The sequence below is a fragment of the Vipera berus genome (genome assembly GCF_964194415.1).
Source record: "Vipera berus genome assembly, chromosome: 1".
In the NCBI taxonomy this organism is placed as follows: domain Eukaryota; kingdom Metazoa; phylum Chordata; class Lepidosauria; order Squamata; family Viperidae; genus Vipera; species Vipera berus.
The window spans coordinates 135,394,578-135,419,652 of record NC_138202.1 but is presented as its reverse complement, the minus strand read 5'-3'; the positions used below and the strand labels follow the sequence as shown (position 1 = coordinate 135,419,652).

General features: G+C 38.0%; 1 protein-coding gene across 4 annotated transcripts in view; it reads left to right on the top strand.

Annotated features, from left to right (window-relative positions):
• Positions 1–20,720, top strand: part of DPP10 (dipeptidyl peptidase like 10) — a 420,223-nt gene extending 399,503 nt beyond the window's left edge. For 2 of the 4 annotated variants that reach the window (XM_081326184.1, XM_081326186.1), the window contains 7 exons: positions 1,995–2,189; positions 3,586–3,640; positions 14,207–14,306; positions 14,795–14,853; positions 14,948–15,020; positions 18,077–18,150; positions 19,523–20,720. In XM_081326184.1, the coding sequence (XP_081182310.1) occupies positions 1,995–2,189; positions 3,586–3,640; positions 14,207–14,306; positions 14,795–14,853; positions 14,948–15,020; positions 18,077–18,150; positions 19,523–19,660 (694 nt within the window). In that variant the 3' untranslated portion in view covers positions 19,661–20,720. Of the gene's footprint in view, positions 1–1,994; positions 2,194–3,585; positions 3,641–14,206; positions 14,307–14,794; positions 14,854–14,947; positions 15,021–18,076; positions 18,151–19,522 lie in introns of those variants that run through there. The other 2 variants (XM_081326185.1, XR_014026226.1) reach the window with 2 other exon arrangements.
• The last annotated feature ends 4,355 nt before the right edge of the window (positions 20,721–25,075 follow it).

Below are 25,075 nucleotides of genomic sequence, written 5' to 3'. Positions count from 1 at the left end.
TATATATATATATATATATATATATATATATATAAATAAATGTGTCCCTGAATATTAAATATTACAACTCTTTAGACCCAGATGTTCATTTAAAAATATTAATTTGAACCCCAACAATTTAGCATTGAGCCTTTCTAAAGGAAAAGAATACATTTACACTAATTTTGTCTCCATTTTAAGCCTCTTCCCCTCTGAAATCCTCTTTCCCAATTTAGTCTTGCATGATGAACAAAATTCAGGATGGGTTTGTGAGACAGAGCTATAGAATATGTGAAAAATCCTTGAGGGTTTACCTGTGGTCTCTTAATCTTGTACAGAAGATGCTATGCAATGATTATGCATACCATATGCACATGTATGAGATATGAAGATCCAGCCAGGAAACTGCACAAATCATTCATACATAGCCCAATGCTAATTTTACATCACGTATGCAGTAGTTCTGAGAACATACACAACTGGAATAGAATAGAATAGAATAGAATAGAATAGAATAGAATAGAATAGAATAGAATAGAATAGAATAGAATAGAATAGAGTAGAGTAGAGTAGAGTAGAGTAGAGTAGAGTAGAGTAGAGTAGAGTAGAGTAGAGTAGAGCAGAGCAGAGCAGAGTAGAGTAGAGTAGAGTAGAGTAGAGTAGAGTAGAGTAGAGCAGAGCAGAGCAGAGCAGAACACAACATTGCTGGAAGGGACCTTGGACTTCTAGTCCAGCCCCCTGCTCAAGCAGGAGAACTTGTACCATCTCAGACAGGTGATTGTCCAGTTTCTTCTTGAAAATTTCCAGTGATGGAGTGCCCACAATTTCTGGGGATAAGCTATTCCACTGGTTGATTGTCCTCACTGTCAGGAAGTTTCTCCTTAATTCCAGGTTGCTTCACTCTTTGATCAGTTTCCAACCATTGTTTCTCATTCTTCCCTCTGGTGCTCTGGTGAATAACTTGGCCCCCTCTGCCTTGTGGCAGCCCCTAGATACTGGAATACTGCTTTTCTTTGGACTAGCCAAACCCAAGTCCTGAAGCAGTTCTTTGTATGTTTTGGTCTCCAGGCTTTCGATCGTCTTAGTTGCCCTTCTCTGAATTTTTTCCAAACTCTCAACATCTTTTTTGTGATATGATGACCAAAATTGGCTGCAGTATTTGAGGTGTGGTCTTACTAGAGCTTTATAAAGTGGTACTAATACTTTGTGTGATCTTGATTCTATGCCTCTGTTTATACAACCCACGATTGTATTAGCTTTTTTGGTTGCCGCTGCACAATATGGTTTACTAATCAATGTGCCATTTTAAGTAGATTATAAACAGACTTTTTTTTCTTTGCTTGCTTGACCATCCACATGCTAGTATAAAGCAAAATATGACTGGCCAAACTATAGCTTATCTGAAAACATCATAGGACATAAATTAAGAATGAAGGGGAATGTACATATCCCAGGATAATGTTACAGGATCTAATCTGGGTCAGTCACCACCTGTGGTCCACCACTTATGTCCCAGATTGGATCCTACACTATTAATTAACTTCATTAGGATTGCTATCTTACTTTCCCCCAATACTACTCAACTATGAATGTTCCCTAGATGTTATTTCCAGTTTTTATACCCCTTCCATTTTTATGCATTAATTCCCTTTCTACTATAAGGAAGTAAAGCCATGTTTGCTTGAAAGTTAAATTCCTTGGTCTTTGACTCAAGTCTTGTGAGCTTTGTCCAAAGCACCAAAGACAAAACAAAAAAATTATATTTTTCCAGCTATAAGATTAGTTAATGCCATGTTAACCTCAACCATTTATTTCTGTATAGTTTAACAACTTTTTTTTTCTTTACTTTTCCCATCAGGGATAAGCAGTGGTCAATGTGATGCTATGGAATAAATAGCATTTTGGAAGGATTATCTAATTATTTCTCCATAATTTAGATTACAAAAATTATTAAAGAATTTGAAGATGTATTGTATTATCAATTTTCTTTGTCTCTGGTATTTTGGTATTTACAGTGATGAAGCTCCAGGCAGTCAGTTGGTTACAGATAAGTTTCACATTGACTGGGATTCTGTGCTTGTCAACTCTGATAATGTTGTCATAGCTCAGTTTGATGGAAGAGGAAGTGGATTTCAAGGACTCAAGATTTTGCAAGAGGTTCACCATTCACTAGGATCAGTGGAAGTGAAGGATCAGATAGCAGCAGTAGAGTACGTATGTGCCAAATTTTATCCATTTTTAAAAATTCTTTTGTTATGACAGATAGAAATGCATTATGTTTTATATCTGCACTGTATTGAGTTAATGGAATTCATGCACTGTTTAAGAGGAATAAAGATCAATATAGCATCAAATCTGCTTTTAGATTTAGTCTAACTCAGGGGTGTCAAACTCGCCACGTCATGTGACATGTTGCAACCTATCGTGACTTTTTTGCCATTGCTGGCAATGGGGTGGGTGTGGTTTTACTATGATGCATTGGGCCCGCGGGCAGCAGTTTGACACTCCTGGTCTGACTAGTCTACAGTAACTAATTGACATTTTTACTAGAAAAGTATTGCATGATATGGAATGCATTCCAGATGTTGTATATTACTGAAATACAATAAAGTACTTCTAAATCCTATAGGTATAATGAATAGATGATCTATTATCAAACATATGATATTGGTTCTGCTGCAACAAAGCTGAAACTACATGATTTTAGTGCCTAAAAATGATTTATTGTTAGTTGTGATCGCTGTCCTTTGACAATTTTTTTTTATTTTTTATTTTTTAGAACATACATGAGTATTAGCCCTAGTCCTGCATACAGAAATATGAATTGAATAATTACACGTGATTTAAAAACAGTGGTTACACATTTCTGCACTATAGGCACTCTCTTCATCTGTCAAACTTAATTTTTGGATTTATCGTAGCTAGCCTTATATTAAGTAGTCCCTTATTACACCTTCTCAATTCCAAGACATTCCTTGGAGGACAGAATACACGCAAAGCATTTAGCAGGTTTGATCTTTAAACTAACCTCCTGCCTCAGATGTTGTGAAGGGGGTGTACCATTTGCAGTGTTAAAAAAGTAGGATTAATTTGCCAAGTAATCTTGTTCTCTGTCCCAAGGGATTATGAGCGTGGACTGCACCAGGAGAATACTAATATCAAAAAAGCTCTTTTGTGCTTGCTACAGGGAGGACCTAAGCAGATTCAAACAGTGCATGCTAGCTTAATTCTAGCTTAATAAAACATATGAATACACTCAATGTACTGCAATACTTTATGGTTTTATTATATTTTAATTGAATCCCATGCTGGGATAGTCATTGCAGTTACCTAGGGTCAAAATAGCTATTTAATTATTTTTTTTAAAAAAAAATCTTTCCATGCCATATCTGATTAATGTCTTATATGAGGGGATTCACAGTTTTGAAGATAACAACAATTTAGCAGTCTAATTCAATCAAGAAGTACTTTGTACTCCAGTGCAGCAGGGCGAAAAGTAGGTGGATAGGTAGAAGACAGACAAGTAGACAAACACATTTTTTTTCATACAGAAAAAAAAACATTGCTCAAGCGTGATTTTTTTTTAATATACCCTCTCTATTACAGATACTTGCTGAAGCAATCATTTATTGATGGTAACAGACTGAGCATCTTTGGAAAGGTAATTTTATTAAATGAACAAGATGTTGCAATCTGTCAATAGAATGTGATACATTTCTGAAGCTTTTACCATTTATTTATTTGATTAGCTTCAAGTAATTATAGGAAAAAATAATTTTGGTGATACTCTGCTTTTAATTTCAAGTTTTCTTAAATGAATCTAATTATTTGGATTAATTTAGTCTGAATTTGGCACAAAATCTACTTGAGAATCCTGGTTCAAAATATCAGGAAACAAATGCCAGACAGGGATGGGAAGTGTTATGTTTGGTTTTGGCTATCTTAGCAGATTTCTGTACTAACAACTATACATACTTTATGTTGTCGCTGTGTGCTATAAAGGTCAGATTCTAAAAAACTGTTTTTTAGAAAGTAATGGGATTTCTGGAAGAAGAAAAGGCAGATTGAACACAGCTCTGAAAAAAAATGGAGCCAATGAATACAGAGTCATGAGACAACCAGCTCTTGGAAACTCTCCAGACAAAAAGAGGATGTGAGGTTGTCATACATGCTCCAAATAATTGCTCCTCATGAGAAGCCTACAAGACAGTGTGGTCTCCAGTGGGTTTTGAGCTTCAGAGACAAGGAGATAGCAATCTTGCTCAAACCGTGATTGGTGCTGTTGTGTAGCCGGTTCTTTGGAGGCAATAAGTGAGATGAGAGGTTGCAAACAGGAACAGAATTGAAACAGAGGCTTCTGTGTAGCTACTTATACAGTTGGCCACTAGGCAGTGGCCAATAGGTTTAAAGGAACCCATTCCCATTTCAAATCATCCAATGATCTTCTTGGAGACAGCAAGTCTGGCTAGTCAGTGACTGTTACACAGACACACCATTTCAGCAACCTTAACCGGCTTTCAAACAGATGCATGAAACACTTCAAGTAAAATCCCAATACATTACACCCTTCCCTCCTAGAATGTACATACATTATTTAAGAATATAATCTTGTAAATATTGTGGTGGTCTACACAACCATTCAGAACACCTGGGGGATCCAGGCAACTCCCGGTCTACCAGCTTGCCTGCCGGACTGGGTAGACCAGGGCTCTTAAGTTCACGTGAGTCGGATTGACTCGAGTTCCTTTGGCTGGCCATTCCTGGTCAGCCCAAACCAAAGCTTGCTGTGTCAGCAAGGCTGCTGCCTTGTTTGGGTTGACTTTCCCCGTCAGAAGACCCATGTTGCACTCCCGGACTGAGTCCATCTATGGCCACCTCCCCATTGTATTGACTGACTGAGTCCTCACAGTGTGTGAACTGCTCTGTTAGGCTGCTGGTTGCCGGCTCTAGTTGCAGACCTGTTGTGAGGTCCTTGCTTTGTGGCCGTTCTGCAAAACACTTCCTCAGCTGATCAATATGGCGGCGAACAACTCACCCCCCCATCCATAGCCACCTCATAAGAAAGAACTCCCAAAATTTTGACAATTTTACCCAGCACCCACAAGTTCCCATGCCCATAGTTCCGAGCCCACACCCCATCACCCACTTGCAACCCCCTTGGAGCCTTTGGGCATGCAGTGTCTGTTGCTACCCACTCAGTCTTCTCTCCCAGAGAAGCTCTGCTGGGCTCTTGCCTGTTGCTGTGCAAGGCTTAGTGTGCTGGCAAAGCAAAACATCAGCCAGCCTATGGTGCCAATCCCCAGTCACAATGTGCTTGAGTGACTCCTTTGTCATACGCACCATACGTTCAGCCTGCCCATTAGTCAAGGGGTGAAAGGGAGCCAAGTTTGCATGCCTTATGAGGTTAGTCCTCAAGAAGGCCAGAAATTTTGCTGCTGTGCCCTATTGTCCGAGACTACGACATCCGGCAGCCTGTGTGTGGCAAAAAGCTTCCTAAGCACCTGGATGGACCTAGCGGTAGTCATAGTAAATATAGGAATTATTTCCAACCATTTAGAGTGGCTGTCTACCACTATCAAAAACAGCTGTCCTTGGAAGGGCCCAGCGAAGTCAGTGTGAATCCTTGACCACAGTGTATGAGTCTCCTCCCACCGGTGGACAGGGTCCTGTGGCATTTCTGGTCTGCACTGTGGACACGTGTAACACCTGTGTACTTGGGCTTCGATAGCCTTATTTAACCCTGGCCACCATAGGTAGCTCTGTGCCAATGCCTTCATCCGGACTATGCCTGGATGGCCCTCATGCAGAGACTGAAGCACATGGTGCCTTAATGAACTGGGGACAATAACCCTGCTCCTCCATAAGATGCAGCCTTTGTGAGCTGAAAGCTCATGTCTACATGTGAAATATCTCTGGAACTCTGGTCCAGGGCTATTTTCAAGCCACCTGGTGTGAATCCAAGACAACACTCTACTTAAAACCTTGTCTGCGGCAGTTTCTGCAGCTACATCCCCAGAATGGAGGGGAAACTCAGGCAAATCCTGAATTGACAAGATGCGAGCTGCTGGAGCCAGATCAGGCGCCACATGTGGCAATGGCAACCTGCTAAGGCCGTCTGTGTGGTCCATGTCTTTGCCGAGTTTGTGAACCAGCCTGTAGCTGTAGGCTGACATGAAAATGGACCATCTTAAAATTCTAGGGGACAGTATTTGAGGCATCTGCCTATCTGTGGTAAATAACACCAACAAGGGCTTGTGGTTAGTGAAGACTGTGAACTTCCTGCCATACAAGTCATCATGGAATTTCTTCAACCCGGCCACGATGGCCAGGGCCTCTTTGTCAATCTGAGCATAATTGTGCTCAGCTGAGGACAATGTCCTTGAGTAGTAGGCAATGGGGACTTGAGTCCCATCACTAGACAAGTGTCTTAGAACAGCCCCCACCCCATAAGGGGATGCGTCACACGCAACGCATACAGGTAATGTTTCATTAAAGTGCGTAAGCACTGAATTTGAGGACAGTAGTGACTTTACTGCCTTAAAGCTATTTTTGTGAACCTTGGTCCACTTCCAAGGGTTGTTCTGGTGTAACGGCTCTGTCACTGTTAGGCAGGTATGCCTGGTAAAAATTCAGGAGACCCAGGAATGCCTGGAGCTCTCCCTTGGATCTGGGGCTTGGTTCCAGCTGAATTTCCTTCAGCTTGGACTCCGCATGATGAATGTCTTCAGCATCAATACGGAATCCCAAGAACTCAGTGAAAGAGACCCTAATTTTACAGTTGTCCCTTTTCAGTTTGAGCCCTGCTGTGCGGAACCGTTGAAGGATGGCTTTGAGCCTCCTTGCAAGGTCAGTGGACTCACCGGCAATGAGCACATTGTCAAAATAGTGGCAGTCCCCTGAAATGCCCTTGAGCATACACTCCATAACTCCCTGGAAGATTTCTGGTGCTACGCTAACCTCAAATTGAAGGCATTTGACCTTAAAAGCCCCCCTATGTTTCACAATTGTTTGTGCAGCTGCTGTGGCCTCATCCACAGGTAACTGCTGATAGGCCTGTGCCAAATCTAACTTAGCAAACACAGTACCCCCTTGTAGCGATGCCAAAATGTGGCTAATGACTGGCACCGGGTATGCATGCTGCTGTAGTGCCCGATTAATGGTGCACTTGTAATCAGCACAAATCCTGACCTCCCTGGTGGCCTTAAGTGGCATGACAATGGGAGTTTCCCATTCACCCCTATCTATGGGCTGTAGTACCCCCTGACTGACTAGCTTGTCCAGCTCTGAATCGATTTTGTGTTTTAGTGCAAATGGTACTCTACAGGGCTTGATCCTAATAGGCGTTATAGCAGGATCAAGCTTAAAGGGTATCGGAGGGCCCTTGTAGTCTCCCAGGCTTGTGTCAAAAACATCTGCAAATTCCTCACATACTGACACCAAGTTCGCCGCTTGTGTCCAGTGGGTCCCGGTTATTTGAATGCCCAGTGCATCAAACCAATCAAGCCCTATTAAGCTCATTCTCTGGCCCTCCACCACAATCACATCTAGGGTCCCTGAAGACCCATTGAATTTGACGGCCAAGGTGGCCTTGCCTTTGCCGGCTACTCGGGAATTCTGGAAGTCAGTTAGAATGATGTCTGATGTCCTAAGCTTGGACCATCTCTTGCTGCAGTTGCACACGAACCGGAAAGTTTCCAGGGAAATAATGGATACAGCTGAACCAGTGTCCAGTTCCATCCTGCAAGGAATGCCTTGCAGCTCGATGTGAAGGCGAAGTTTTGGTTTAAGGGGTGGTGAGCTCCAGTGTGGCAAATGCTCCGGTGACTAGAGCAGAACCCTATGCTGCCCTGGGGCCCTGTTACCTCTCCTGATTGGGTTGTCTGACTGGAGGTCCTTCTGGCGACCTCTACAGATGGCTGCGATGTGGCCGGATTTTCTGCAGGCCCAACACGTGGCTGTCCAGAATTGGCAGTTCACTCATTGGTGGCGGCTGCCACAGCCCAAACACGAAAGGAAGGGAACTGCCTTGTAAGGGGGCTTCAGTTCCTTCTCTTGGTGCCATTGAATCTTGTCTCAATGCAGCGATGAATTCTGTGACCATCTCGCCGGGTTGTATTCGTTGTTCGAAGGCATGCCTCCATGCTTTCACTGATAGCTTCGGTTGGAAATGGTCACCGAGCCATTTCTTCAGGTCTGCGTAAGTAACGGACTCCAGCTATGCCGGTGTACTAAGTTCTCCACGATGTCGAACGTTGCAGGCCAGCAGACACAGAGAAGTGTTGCGGCCTTCAGGCCATCTTCCGTGACTTGGTTTGCACGGAGGTAGTTCTCTACTCTTGAAATGTAGGACGACCATCTCTCTGGGTGAGTGATGTCAAATTCCTTGAGCTTTCTGACCTTCTACATAGTATGAAGTTTTCGTGGCTCGGGTCTCGCGTTGCCTCTTGCTGCTGCTTCTTTGTAGGCCCTGGGACTGGACCACAGGGTGGGTGGTCGCTAGCGTGGCTTGCTAGGCCAACCGAGGAGGGGGAACACAGTCCCTGCCAGGCGATGTGCTGGCCTCACCCCATAGTGGCTTTCAGCTCTTTCAAAGAAGCAGCATCCCACCTTCGTCTCCAGTGTTGTGCAGCCGGTACTTTGGAGGCAGTAAGCGAGATGAGAGGTTGCAAACAGGAACATTGCTTTATTGAGGCAACAGGAACAGAACTGAAACAGAGGCTTCTGCTCAGCTACTTATACAGTTGGCCACTAGGCAGTGGCCAATAGGTTTAAAGGAACCCATTCCTGCTCCAAATCATCCAATGATCTTCTTGGAGACAGCAAATCTGGCTAGTCAGTGACCGTTACACAGACTCACCAATTCAGCAACCTTAAGCAGCATTCAAACAAACACATGAAACAGTTCAAGTAAAATCCCAATACGTTACAGGTGACTTTAAAAGTACACTATGTTCACATATTTCCTTTTCTAATCACATTTGTAAATTGCTTTTTATCTACTTTTCAGCTTTTAGAAATCTTTGGATCACCAAATCTGAAAAGACAGTGTTAGTCTGCCTTCAGGCCCTAATGAAAGAACATTTTAACATACAAGCTTTTTGTTTGTTTGTTTGTTTGTTTGTTTGTTTGTTTGTTTGTTTTAAAAAGCGTTGATTAAAACTTTGGTTTTTGAAAGATGAATTTAAGATTTTGGAATTAATTATAAAGAATGTTTCCCATGGGAAGGACCCAGTGGGGCGAAAGCCCTAATAAGCAGGCATATACACAGAATGAAGGCTATTGCTAAGCACATTTGATTTGTGCTTAGATTGTAAGCCGCCCTGAGTCTTCGGAGAAGGGCGGGATATAAATGGGATTAAAATAAAAATAAAATAAAATAAAATAAAATAAAATAAAATAAATGATTTTGTTAGGATATTTTTTTTAAAAAAATAAGATATTAAAAAGACACTTGAGGGAACTAATGATTTCAATTAAAGGAGAAGAGAACACATAAATTTGTCTGACAGTTACAGAATGATGCAAAATCTGGAAATTTTGAAGGATATCTTTTTGAAAAATGGAATCAGTAATTAATATTAACAATGTCAACAATGATATCTGCCTCTATGGATCGACAGCATCTAAAAGATGAAATGGAAGAGGAGCAAATATTACAAAATTCTTTGTAATTTATTAAAATGTTTTTTGTCTTGTCTTTTTAAACTGCTCTGAATAATTATGTTCTACTTTCTACATATTTGAAGATCACTATCCTGGATTTTTCTACAGGCCTTCAACCATTCCTCTTTTTTTCTTTTAATTCCCTTTAAGCTGTTTATCCTACTGATTGTTCTCCCTTGAACATGGTCCAGTTTGTCAGTGTCATTCTTAAAATGTAATGCCCTGAACTGCATGCAGTATTTTAGTTGTGACCTTACTAATGCAGATTAAAAAGAAATTACAACTTGTTTGGATAGCAATATTGCACTAGTACTCTTGGTGAAACCTAGAATTGAATTAGTATTTCGTTTTGTTTGAAGGGTTTCATTCATTCAAGCTATGATTCATCAACACATATAAATCACTTTTACATGAATTTCTCTTTAGTATTTTCCCCTCAGTCCTAAATTTATACTTTTGATTCTTTTTTTTTCTTATGTAGAAATTTGCATTTGTATATGTTTCTTTTTAGTTTCTACCTATTCTTCCCAACTTTCAAAATCCCTTTCCATCTTGATAGGGTACTGTAAAGTATATCTTACTAACTATGCAGAGCCAAAAGTAAAACCTTGATTAAAGGCATTCAACTCTATTTTCCGGATTAATATGTAACTCAGACCCAGCAAGACCAGATGGCTTTGGATATTTGGTCCTCCCAGTTCTGGGCATTTTCCATTTTAGCTGTGAATAGGGTCACACTGCTCTGATTGAGACTTGTGCAAAAGCAGGTGGCAGTTACTGATCAAAAGGCTTTTGCACAGATTGAGCTAGTGTATCAGTTGTGCCCATTTCTGGATCAAGAGGCTCTCCCTATAGTCACTCATGTTATGATCAACTTGTGATTAGATTATTGTAGCATGTTTTTGATCCAGAAACTACAGCTAGTTCAGAATGTAGCAGCATGAGCAATGATAAGCAAGCCTCATTAGACCCATGTAATACCTCTGCTATGAAGTTGTGTTAGTTTCCAATTGGCTTCTGGGTGCAATTCAGGATGCTGGTTATTACCTATAAAGCCCTACATGGCATAGGAATCATCTTTCTTCTATAGTGTCTGCCTCTTCCAGATCCCATCAGTTAAATGGCACTCTTGAAATAGACTTCAATATTGTGGCACCTGTTCTTTGGAGCAATACCTGTTCAGAGACCTGTATGCTACTCATCTTGCCTTTCTTCCATGCAATCTCTGAAAAATGGTTGTGTCCCCAGGCATAGAGCTAAATTGGCTGAGCTAAATTGGTTCCTTTTAATGGTGGGTACAATGGAGTTAAGTTGTGTGTTTTGATGGTTTCCCTCCCCATGTCTATTATAAGTGGTCCTTGAGTTATAACCATCCATTAACGACAGCAGTTTCCAGTCAAAATTGCCATTTAAGCTGAGAACTATTTGAATGTTTTATGCTTTGTTTTGTGTTATTTTATATTTTTTATTATATTTTATTGATTGTTTAAAAGGGACGCGGTGGCTCAGTGGGTTAGGACGCTGAGCTTGTCGATCAGAAGGTTGGCAGTTTGGCGGGTTGAATCCCGAGTGCCGCATAGCAGAGTGAGCGCCTGTTACTCGTCCCAGCTTCTGCCAACCTAGCAGTTCGAAAGCACATAAAAAAATGCAAGTAGAAAAATAGGGACCACTATGGTGGGAAGGTAACAGCGTTCCGTGCGCCTTTGGTGTCTAGTCATGCTGGCCACATGACCACAGAGACGTCCTCGGACAAGCGCTGGCTCTTCGGCTTTGAAACGGAGATGAGCACCGGCCCCTAGAGTCGGAAACGACTAGCACACATGTGCGGAGGAACCTTTACCTTTTACCTTTTATTGATTGTTTAGAATGACAATCTTTAGTGCTTAGTAAACAATGTGTTGTCTGGGTTCATATACTTAACAACAGTGAATAGTAGTTAATTTCTATACTTTCATAATCAACATATTAACTAGAAATACTTTTCCTTGGTCCTCTCTTCTTCCAATAGGTTCTCCTTTTACCAACATTAAGCAAATATAGTTCTTAATACTGTCAATACATACAGATTTAAATGTAAACATTTTTCTAATATTTAACAATGACATCAGTATGTAATATCTTTTCTAATCAGCTTATTTTGCACTTGCATTTGCAACTGTATGTAAATGTATAGTGATGTAAATCACTATAGGTCCTGTTTTCAGAACTCTTATTTAAGCTTAGTTTCCCCTCAGTAGTCAAAATTATTGCTATTGCTATTGCTAAGCACATTGGTTTGTGCTTAAATTGTAAGCCGCCCTGAGTCTTCGGAGAAGGGCGGGATATAAATGGGATTAAAATAAAAAATAAATAAAAAAAAAACATTTCTTGTCAAGTTATATTTTTCTCAAAATTGATTACATGTAAATATCCAAAATATTTCATATGTTTAAGTCATCCCAATATGTTTACATTTCCCATATCATAAAAAAGAAAGAAAAAAGAAAGAAATACTATACTACTTATAGATCACATTTCTCTTACTGTAAAATCCTTTCATTTCCAAGATTTAACTATTGTTTTAACTATATTTAGACAAATGTTTGGTCTTATGATATTCCATCTGGTATGTCAAGTCATCTCTCTTAAATCGAGTTCTCGCCTGTTCTTATTTAAGCTTAGGTTCCCTTCAGTATTCAGAACATTTCTTATCAGTTATAATTTTTCCCAAGTTGATTACAATTGAATATCCATTATTTTATATTTTATTGTGTTTTTAGGCTGTGATGCTAGCAGATTCTTATGCGTGTCATATGGCCAGATACTGTATATCATGCATAAATGAATACAAACAAAATATTTCAGCAAATTTTAATGGCAATGTTTACAAGTATTAAAAACACATAGAACCCCACAATATATAACTATTGGTACCCTGCACAGTTCAGACTGTATATATGTGCATAGGCAGCATTTTTCAGGGTTACCTTAAAGTTGCTGCATCTTTTCCCAGGATCAGCCATTGTCCACAAACAATCTTTAGAATTGAGGGGAGCCCTTAAGCTCTATGTGTACCTGTGTGCATCCAGAATCACACTCTTTATAGCCCCAATACAGAGGATTTGGGCAATTACATTTCCTTTGGTATTTTGTACAAAATTAATGGCTTGGAAAAATGTAGCAGTAGTTTGCTATTAAATGTCCTATTAAATTCATATTTTACATGCATAGTCACTTGCAGCCCAATGTGCTCTAAGTATAAACCCCTTTTTCTACCATCTGTGCATGATATCCTTAGTTAGTCTGTCATTTGTTCTATGTTGTTGCCTCTGGCATAAATAGATGAGCCAGACAAATGATTTCATTTTTAGCAAAAAAGATTTTTACTGCCATGTGATTGTATCTTAGTTTCTCAACCTTCACCACCAAGTTCTCAGATGCTGATATTTACTTCTTTAAGTTATAAGAGGGGGAAGAGTACTCTTTATGTCCTTCTTATTTACAGCTCATTCAATGATTACAACTCTGTTCTTGTTCCTTCTTCACCTACAGTGTTTCCCTGAAAATAAGCCCTAGCTTGATTTCTATCCATGCGCCTAATATAAGCCTGACCCCCAAAATAAGCCCTAGTTAAGACCCCGCCCACTCCATCCCACCATCTGGTTGCATGATGTGGGGAGAGGTGCATGCATAAAAATCAAGCTAAGGCGGGGCTAGGGGGGATGGGGCTGCGCCATGCTCCCGCTTACCTCAGACCGCTGCAGCTAGGCCTCCCACGCTCCAATACCTGCCATGCCTTGCCACGGTGGCACCGACAGTCCTGTCCAGCAGGAGCCCTCGTGGCCTACATCGGCTCATTTCTATGGCCACTCGTGCCCATTGCCCTCCGGCCCCTGTTTCGTCGGCAGTGACCTGCCTAGTTAAATGGATTGTCCTAGTCATATTTAAGGTTGGATTAAGCTCACTCTGCTCTGAATTTCCATGTACAACTTTAGCAACCCAATAGCATCATAGTTCTATGAATCAAAAGCAAGAGGCATGTGATTATTGTTTCAGTAGCACTCACATATTTGTGGTGATATATTGATACTGTCAAGGAGGAAAATGAATGAGGTTAAATACTTTTACAAAGGATTTTTTTTCATTTCCACTTTCCTGTTTTTTGCTTCCTACCAGTAGGCTGCTGAAGGAAAGAGATTATTTTGCTCACTGGTACAAAGTTTTGAAATTAGACTCAGGGCTGTATGACCATTTCTGATTGCCTAAACAGGATTTATCAAGAGCAGCTTTGTAGTACTCTACATTAATGAAAATGATTAAAGAGCTATAGTAATTTCTCTTGTGTATGTTTAATAATGGTGTACAAGCATTTCAGTAGCATGCAGAATATTATTGGACATTCTTCAAACTGTATACTGAAGCAAAGCATCTTCTGCCATTTTTTAAAATCAACTTTTGATCTATGCCTACAGAAGCATAAGAGAAAGCATAGAAATAGATATAAAAGCTGTGGACATGTATAAGAAAGAATAGTCTTATCAAGGCAATAATGAGCACATTATAACTCACATCAGTTATTTCCTAGGGTTATGGAGGTTACCTTGCATCAATGATTCTGAAGTCCAACGAAAATCTTTTCAAGTGTGGAGCTGTGATTGCACCAATTACAGACATGCGACTGTATGGTGAGTGCAATTGTGTCATTCTGTTTGTTCCTCAGATAGCTCGTTTTCCCTTTCTTTATTACAACTGAGACACTATATAATATAATGAATGTAGGCAGTTCATTCAGAAAGCCCCTACTTAAAAAAAGCACAATCAGGTTTAGCATAAATAAATAAATCTGCACTTAAAATGGGGTAGTGCCCTTAGTGCATTTCCACTTTTCCACATCACATACCAATGGCTGCCCCATAACAAAGCCAGATGTAATCAAGATTTCTGCATGTTGCTCCCCGCTTTGCCTGCTGATTGGATGGATTTCTTTCAGAAGGCTTCAAATGGGATCATGCTGGATAATGAGCCAGAAGATTTTGTTTTCTGCTAAGGATAGTCTGCATCTCATCTCCACTGGGTTCCGTAGCAGAGCTTAAATATAATTGGCCATTCATGTTAGTACGTTCCTCCAAAAGCAATTTAATAGCTATTAAGTTTTCCTGTTTCCTATATACAGCATCTGCCTTTTCAGAAAGATACCTGGGCAATCCATTTAAGGAAGAAAATGCTTACCAAGTGAGTAAGAGATACTGTGGTTCTAGATGGGGTGCCAGAGGTAATTGAAATGCAGATCAATCACAGATGGTGCATGTTTTCTTCTTTCCAAAAGGCATCCAGCGTATTACACAATATTCATGGCTTTAAGGAAGGAAATTTGTTAATCGTCCATGGGACAGCGGATAGTGAGTATTTCCACAAAAGCACTTTCCTAGTTGCCATTGGTCTTCTGCAGATGTTTAGTAAAGGATAAGCATGAGGCACATTTCTGAGGGTATGGGAGCTTTATAATATTTGGTTTTGCCTGCCCTTAAAGATCCCATTCTAAGGCTCCTTTGACACGTTCCTGTCCAAACAAGTGAACATTACTGTTTGGTAACCCTCTGTAGCTGTTGGGACCAATTTTTTAAAACTTTATGAAATGCAGTGCCTTTGTTGGAAGGCAACATGCATTAATAACTGTTCAACATCAAAATTTAATCATCACTTAAATTATTCCTGTTCTGCCACTGGCAAATTGTGTAAGGTGGAACAAAGATATACCTTTTGTAGTACCAAATTGACCTTCTTGATACGTACATAAAGCTAGATTATTGAAATTTCCTAATTAAGATAGGCTACCTTTTTTCATGGCTTCCATTCAGCCATGTAAGACTGTTTACAAAATAAATCTTTGAACCCACTTCTATGTTACTATTTCCTCTTTGCTCTTTTTCTTTGGGCTGCATAGCTTGTAGTCATATTCATTACCTATTATAGCTTGTGTGCCCATTACAGGCCTGCTTCAGGCCTGGTAAGATTGACATTTCCATATCTCACAGGAATTCTGTGGGAGGGAGTCATCAAAAGATCATTGCCTTCCACTTCTATATGTTTTCTCTGTATTCATGCTTCAGACATTCTTTCCTTACATAAGAGGAGATTACAATAAAAACGCAGTATGTGAAATGGATGAAATTTAATGCTTAGTGTAAGGTATATAAATAATATATGGATAGCTAAGCTTCTTCTCGTGCATTTGGTGAGGGTGCCTGGCTGTAGCTTTGAAGTGAGCTTTTCTATATACTATATTATTATTATTTTTCCTTTGTGGCTGAAGTGGCTGCCTTACCTGGTAGCACTGCTCAAACTAAACAAGTGCTTAGACACTCCAGGCAGGAGAGTTGAAAAGTGCATAATACATTAGGAAATTGTTGAATATAGCATTGATGTAAAAAAAATAGCAGCCTTTTTCATTTATAGAAGTCCACAGTTGTGAAACAAAACAAAAATTCACAATATTTGTTTTCCTAATATAATAGAGGATAGATAAGAAAAATATATCTGCTGCATTTTACCAAGGGGATTTTCACAAAGATAGCTTAGTTTCTTAAATTATGTCCCTAAGAGAAAATTGGAAATTACAAATTAAAGAAGGGAGGGAGGGAGAAAGGAAGGAAGGAGTCTTTGATTCTTAATTTTCTATATTCATCAATTTTCATGCTAAATACATGCTTTCTTTACCATTCAGCTAGAACCATGTTTGAGCTTTCAGTACACGGGAAATATTTTAGTTTTATTAAATATATTAACTGACATTCATGTTAAATATTAAGCAAAGCTGTGGTTTACACAAATAGGCACTTTCCATCAATAATGTCCAGGTCCACATGATAATAAAAATATTAAAAAATAAAGGAAGTTTGTTATTGATATAGTATATTGCATTTTTTATACATGGCCCAAGTCACTCAAACACAGCCCAGGCAATTCAAAAGGTTGGACAACCACTCTCTGTATGATTGCAAAGAACATTTTACAATGTTTAATAGTGTTTCCAAAAGAACATCTCAGAAGTTGGTAGAAATCTGATAACAGTAAAACAAAAGGGAATATTAGTTTAATAATTAGGTTACACTTCAAAATTCAGAACCAACTTATCTTTATTGTAATTGCATATGTCAGCACTTACACACTCAAAATTTTCTGAACCTTGCCAATATCTGAGAAATAATACCTCTGTTATACAATATCCTTCAGTATTTTTTATACACACAATATCAGAATAGCAATGTGGTTGAAGTACAGCTATTTTACCTGCAGTTTGAATAGATGTGCCATATAAATATACACTAGTACAGGGCTTTTCAACCAGTGGTACGGGTACCACCTGTGGTACATTGGCACCTGGCAGGTGGTACGCGACCATCCTAGAAAAGTGGTAGCGGGGGAGGGGAATGAGCTGAACCAGTGGCAGCACCGCACAAGCCTGAGCGAGAGACGGCTGGAGCTGCAGGATTGTCAGGGCTCAGTGAAAGCACCAGGATCAGGGCTTCTTCAGGGCTGTCAGGGCTCAATAGAAGCACCAGGATCAGCACCAAGTTCCAGCTGGAGCTCAGCTCTAATCCTGGCACTTCTGAGCCCAGAAGAAGCACCGATCAGCTGGAATGCTGCATTCAGATGCTTGGCAACTGATTCATATTTATGACGGTCACAGTGTCCTAGGGTCATGTGAAGTGACCAAAACCTGCTGCAACCACCCAGAAGACGGGGGGAATAAAAACCAAATACCCCACCCACCCCACCCCCACTGCCAATCCTCAACAGAAATGCTCACAAAAATGAAAATCTCAGACAGGAGGAAGAGCACCGCCGGGTGGGCAGACAGGTGTGTTGCTCGGCTGTGGCTTGGGGGGCACTTTTTTCAGTGCCATTGTAACTTCGAACAGTCACTAAGCGAAATGTTGTAAGTCACTTTTTTCCTTTTTTTTTTTTTGGTCACCAGGTTTTTGACACCTTGCTAGGCAACTGGTGGTACTCGGATGTTGACATATCCTAAAAGTGGTACAATGGGTGAAAAGGTTGAAAATCCTTGCACTAGTACATGCCTGTACTAGAAGATTTGTGTACACAACAGATATGGAAAGATTTTAGTACACAACAGATATGGAAAGGATTGCATTGCAGATTGTCTAAAGAACCTCACAAATTCATTAACTATCTAAATTTTCAATCAACTAAACCCCCAAAGAGATACACAATGTAAATGAGGAGAAATGAATTTATGACATGTACAGTACTTACAATCACTCTGCTGTACTTTTCTTATAAAATCAAAAATCTAACATTTCTAGGAAAGAGTATTTTCTTATACTTAACAGAAAAAGCATTTTCACTAAAATCTTTACATTGAGCTAATCTGCAGAAACTGTTTGATATTAATAATGCCTTTCACTAATACTTGGATGTTATTGTCCCACAGCTAAAGTCCATTTTCAGCACTCAGCAGAATTAATTAAACATCTAATAAAAGCTGGAGTGAATTATACTATGCAGGTATGTAATATTTAGGAATAGCTTATGCATCTTTTTAGATTTAGAAGATTTCTTATGCTCTTTGTTGCATGTATTTACAATACATCTTGGCTGTGTATCTATATATTCCTATCTATAACTTAAACAACTTTGAGAATTTTACTCAAAATAGACCCAATAGAGGAGAAAGAAAAAAAATGAATAATGTAAGTAATAGTAAGAGCAGAATATAAATTATAAAATGTATAATATTTAGTTTTTACCACAGTTTGTATCACAATTAATATTGAAATAGCCTTATACCATACTTTTTAAACTTGAAATATTTGCCCACATAATATTAATACTGTATATTTTTCATCAAAATATTTTCTAAGACAGATCTGAGACGTGAACAGAATATAATGAGAAATGTTGTATTAATGGACTTCTGCTTATGTGATGATGGGTGTAGTACATAGAGGCAGAAATGTTAAACTAAACACTGAAAGCAACATACGGCAGTTGCCTATTGCCTGCAAAACCTCTAAATCTGTCACAGATCCAGCAGTAGAATGGTACACAGATTTGTTAAAAATCAGACTTTCCTGAAACCAAATTGTATTTGAGCTGAACACCCATTGCTGTTTGAAAATTTTAATTATTTGGTATACTGTCTTTAACATTTAGAGAGACAGTGGTATTTCCCCATGAATTACAACATAAGCTATGGCTAAGGACTACAGTTATTTTCACCAGTGCTTGAAAGAAACCATTTATTTCCCTTGAAACTTGAAAAGTTAAGAAAGAAAAGCCATTTTAAACAAAAAACATTTAAAAAATCTTAAATTCTAGAACTGTTTTGTGCATGCTGTAAAACAATGGTGTAAATCAGAGCTGGGCATTTTACAGCCCCCAGGCCACATCCCACCCTTTGGCTATCTCTGTCCTGTCCATGTGAAGTCAATTGGAAATTAGAAATCAAGTGTAAGTAAGTGTGCCATGGGGAGATGGGAGAAGAAGCTGAGTGGGGTTCGGTTCTGCACCATCCCCCCGTGCTCCTTCATTTGGCTAATGGCTGTGGAAGGGCGAGGAGAGAAAGCACTTTTCTGCATCTGCAGGGCACTCCTTCCCTCACCTGGGCCAGCTGAGGAGTTGAGGTGATGGAGTTTGAGGACATCAAATCAGGTGCATTGGTTCGCCCTCCATAATAGTCCCATTTTTCACATGGCCCCTTGGAAAAATTACACCCCTGGTTTAAACTATAAAATAAAATATATTTCACTTTTGAAATTTAGATGTTTTCAGTGAATCCACATTATTGTCAGATGCATTCATTCTGTGATGATACAAATGCATTAAAAAAAAAACCTTCTCAGTCGGTTTTTAAAATCTGTTTATTTTTAATTTTTAGATCTATCCAGACGAAGGTCATTACATTACATCAGAGAAGAGTAAATATCACCTTTATAGCACAATTCTCAACTTTTTTAGTGCTTGTTTAAAGGGAGAAACACCCATTTTACCACAGGAAGTAGAAGACGATGAATAAGGAATGGAAGACTAGGACTTGTATGAGGATCGCTACAACCATATTTAAAGTTGACTGTAAAAAAACAGATTCTTTGGGAGCCTGACGGCAGCCAAAGGTTATAGCAGCGGAGCAGCACATTTTGTGACAATGGGCTAAAAAACTGGGATTTGAATACACAAATCCATGTGTGATGAAGGAACAAATCTTATACCTTTGTGGAAGGCCAAAGGTCAGATGCAGTTTTCTGAAAGATACTAATTTTGCATAAGAGTAGAGTTAGTGCATGTTGATTTTGTTACGATTCACTGTTGGTTCAGTATGTAGTTGCTCTGTTTTATTTAGTATGCACATAACTTTTTGATTTCAGGATAATGCACACTTTCATAGGCCACTAATATTTGAAGAAGGGACCTGCAGTCTAACATTCAATTGTAATTTTAGATTAAGTGCATTTTTCCCACTGTTAAGCATCAAAATATTGGAAAAAATGCATTTTTAGTTGACTGAAAGACACATCAGATAAGTAGACTTTAATTTTATGCTTGTTTATTGAGAGGGCTTCACCCCAAATGTCAAGCATTCGTACCAACTAAATCAGTAAGCAAAGCTGCAGTAGTATATGCTTGGACTTTATGTATATACACAAGACTCCTTCCACAACAGTAACAACAACAAAAAAGCAATGTTATCTTGGATATTTTTTTCAGGCTATAATTACACCTATGTGTCAATTGACATCAACAACTAAAATAATTCACCAGGTAAAAGTTGCATATTTTGAGTTACTAAGAAATGTTTGGGTTGTGCTTTTTCTTGTATTGTTTACAGTATTTTGCTGGTTACACTCTAATTTTAGAGTACATTTCTTTGTCACTTGTAAATTAGATACATGAATATTAAATTATAGTTTCAGATAAAGAGATTTTATTAACAATGTAATGCCATAGAGTAATACTTTGCTGAGCTATTTTGTAAAGTTGTTTCTTTCCCTTTTCTACATACTGGCTGGGATTTCATTTTGAACTTCAGTGGTAGCATATTACAAAGAGCTATCTGTCAGGATTTTCTTTTGTGCTTCACAGCTGTTCATTGAGTCTGTTACAAGAATGATTTAAACTCAGCTGAATATGTTGGAAATTATTTGTCTCCATGTAGTTTCAAGAAAGCTTCTGATAAATGATTTTTATTTTATTTTTACTTTATTTCATTTAGTTGAAAATCCTGTGGTGCATCCATGTATTTATCAAGGTGAATCACACCCTTAAAATGATGCCATGAAATAAACAAACCAGGGAACTTTGGCCATCAAAATATAACTGAGATCAAGTGCTACATTCATTTAATTTTCGAGACTGTTTGAGTGGGGCAATTCTAATGGTTTAAAGTGCCATTGCTTAATATATTTTCCAGGACTGGATTCAGTTAAAAAGCCTCATTCTTGCAATTTTCAGGTTTTTTTTTTAAATTATATTTACCCATTTTTGCCCTGTGTTGCAACACTTGGATGATTTAAACCATACATTCCATTTTTAAAGTAATATTCTTAATGCATCTTTTCTTTTTTATTTTGAAAATTACTTGCCTGAAATAGTAAATTGCATACATATATTTTTGCTAAGGTAAAAAATTCAATTTTCTTTATAAATCAAAAGAGAAGCTGTTATTGTAGATTATACTGTATGTGAAATATAGTTTATGATTTTATAGCATTTATATACCACCAAATATGAGGGTGCACAGACTTAGGTTTGCTCACGATCTTTCCTGGAACTCACCATGAAACTATGTCTCAAAATCCAATATGTAATAATCCACCAATTACCATATTTCAGAATAACATCAATTCAATTGAAAAACAGGCTTTTATTATACAAACTAATAAAAAGTTTAAATATACATATCATTAAAAAAGCAGCACAATGACAAAAATTTATATACATAGTAATAAAATGTGGGAATTTTAAAAAGAAACTTAAGACTGTTTTAAACAGAACTACAAAAATCCCACCAATTTGTTTTTTTTTTCTTTAAACCCCATTTTAAAGAAATAGAAAATTTATTTAAATTCAGTCTTCCACTGAATTAGCAGAATAGGCCATTCAAGCACATCATTTCAATTGTCATTATTTTATGACCTCAGAACTAAACTAAAATAAAATGACTGCCTCAAAAGGTACGGATAATTCCTTCAGAACTGCTTTTCAAATGTTGTGAAGCTTTAAAAGCAGAAATCTGTCTGGATTCAAATAAACCCAATAACAAGTACTGAAGATGATTATCAAACAATTGTTTAATGATTATCAAACAATAGATCCCAGGCATCACAAAAAGCCAAGCTTACCTAAAACAGTTTTCTACGCTATTTTTAATTTATAGTTCTTAGCATATAAGCTTCTCATGGATATATGAGTCAAATTTAAATCTTTCCATATATCTCTTCTAGCATTAATTGCAACTACGAAAACTGGTCTCTGCACAAACAGGAAGTGCCAGGACTTCAATGGGGTCAAATTATAAACCTCTAAAAGAACCCCCAAGAAGAGTTGAATTTCGAAGTTCTTCAGTTCAGACAATTAGCAGTGCCTCATGATAAATATGGAAGCATAAAAGTTAAATCTTTAACTGATAATCATACTTTTTGAACAAAAAGATTTCAGGATATTTTTTTCAAATAAATATATTCAGTATTTTATATATTTTTTTAAAAAAATAATGTTATGAAATAATTATGGGGAAATCTGACAGGCTCTAAATCAACCATAGGATTATATTCATATTAATCTACATACATACTGCATGTATCTTACCCAAGTACTCTAGGAAATTTTAAATAACTAAGACTAAAATTAGACTAACTAAGATGAAATCTAAAGTCTACATTTAGACTTTTGCTTCCATCAAAAGAGAGAAAAGTTAAATTTATCAGTTGAGAAGGGTTCCTCAAAATTCATTTTCAAGGTAATATATTGAGAATATAATTTAATTCTTGTACTTTTCCAAATTATTACTGTGTTTAAGTGGCATCAAGTCCAATTTACTCCAGTTTATTAAAAAAAAACGACTGGATTTCAGTCTCACATACTAAAAGAAAATATATTTGGTAATTTATGCATGAAACCTATTACCAGCCTATATAATTTTTTTATTTCTGAAGTCCTTGGTGCGCTCTGAGTTTGGCTGCAGAAGTTTCATTACCCCACTATGTAACATCATCAGTGTCTTTTATGTTTGCCCCATCATCATCTGTAATTACAGTGATATTTTTAGAATTTTCTTATGTGGACAAGGGACTCTAAAGCCAAATTAAAGGGAAAAGAAGGTAGAGGATATCCTTACGTGCATCTTAATATAAATTTAAAGAAAAATAATTAATGTCACTTAGGAGCTGAATGCATTCTATCAATCAATAGAGCTTTGCAGAAACCAAAAAGAAATCAAAACCCACTTCAAAAATTGTCAAGGTTTTCTCTGTATTCAAAATCATCTACAGTTGCTGATTCTTATATATTTTGAAGAAACTTAAGAACATCAATTAAAAATCCATTATTACCAAAAAAACTGACATTGTCTAAATTCAGTCTGAGCAGAGTACGCTATTGTTGAAGGATGTCCTTGAATTAACAGGCCCAAGTAGCTGTTAAAACCTTGTTTGCTCTGTTTATGAATAGATTCTCAGAAAAGTGAATAAAAATTATAATTAAGCCCTCGAAATAAAAATATAGCCTGGATACAAATAATAACAAAAGAGTTGAAAAAGGAGGGAAAAAAGGTTCTTTTCTTTCTACCAGAGCTTAAAGTCATGATATATTTTTGGGGTCCCATCAAAATCTCAATGGTTTCTGAATCCCGTTTAATAATTTCAGAACAACTGTGTTAGGAAAACCAATGAATTATTGAAGATTCTTCCCTCAAACAATATTTCTTGCTTTATTTAACATTTTTCCATGTTGTATTTCCTCAGCAGAATCATAGAAAAACATAACAAAGCATTTTATCTCCTTATCTGATTACCATCATGTGGAAATTTTCATTATTGTGGCAGATCTAAGGAACCTCATGATAAATGACTAGGTTTAAAAAAAAACAAAACCTGGCATTTCTGTTATCTAGCTTCTTCCAGCACAGTTGATGCTTTTTTGGCTTCCTTCAGGAACCTAATGTCACATAGATTAGCCCAAGAATGAGATTCGAAAAATTTGATTTTAATAAATCACTTATAAATGTGAAGATCCAATATGAACATAGGAAGAGTCAATGATTTCCCACAATCTTCCAGTTGATTTATTCTGTTCCCATTTTATCTATTCTGGTACTTAACAGAGTCTTTAATAAAGTCTTTTATCCAAATCCCAAAAATAGCTGTCAGGATTTTCTCAGCAGCTCCTGACCCTGTTGCTTAAGAGGGGGCATAAGGTGGCACCATCCAGGCAGATAATGAACAAACTTTCTCCCTACATCACCAGTTTGTATTGCTACTGGGTCAGATTAAATCAATTCAATTTAAATGTCTGGTTGCATGAGGTGAATTTCCACATACTATGTGATTTGAATACAAACAGCTCAGTGTCTGTGTCGTATTGGGGATGTGATCTGGGTCACATGCTCAGGCAAATACATTCACTTGCAAATAGGTTCTGGGGGAAAATGGATAAGGCATACTTTGAAAAATATTGAGATGTTTTATTTCAACATTTTTTTTTAATTTTAATTCCATTTATATCCCGCCCTTCTCCGAAGACTCAGGGCGGCTTACAAGCTTAGCAGTAGCCTTCATTCTATGTATATGCCTGCTTATTAGGGCTTTCACACACACCCTAAGCAGCATTATTACAAAGTCAGCTTATTGCCCCCAACAATCTGGGTCCTCATTTTACCTACCTCGGAAGGATGGAAGGCTGAGTCAACCTTGAGCCTAGTGGGATGCGAACCTGCACTAATTGCAGGCAGCTGGTGTTACTTAAGGAGGCATTAGCCCACTGCTCCACCAAGGCTCTGTCACATGTCATTGCTTTCATGACTAAGCCACAAGGAGCCAAGATATTTTGTTTGTTCTTTTTTTTTTTGTCAAATTTAGGAACCACCCATCTCACTCTCAGAATACTACATACAGCTGTTTTGCTGATTTCAACTATAATTTGGTACAAAACATGGGACAGTAAGATGTAGGACCAGGTAGTTCAGTAAATAATATAATAAATTTCAGTTGTACTAATTAAACCTATTCTAAAGCTTGTATTAGATTCTCCTTATAAAATAGAGGAGATGCAGTTGTAGTTGTACATTGACATTTTCATTTCAATTATAAATATTTCAAATTATAAATTTCAAATATAATTTCATTAGGTCACATTGTTTATAATTAATCAGGACCGTGAAGTAAGCTCACTCCTGTCAAAACAGTAGAACTGTCCTTATATTGGTACAAAGGGCAGC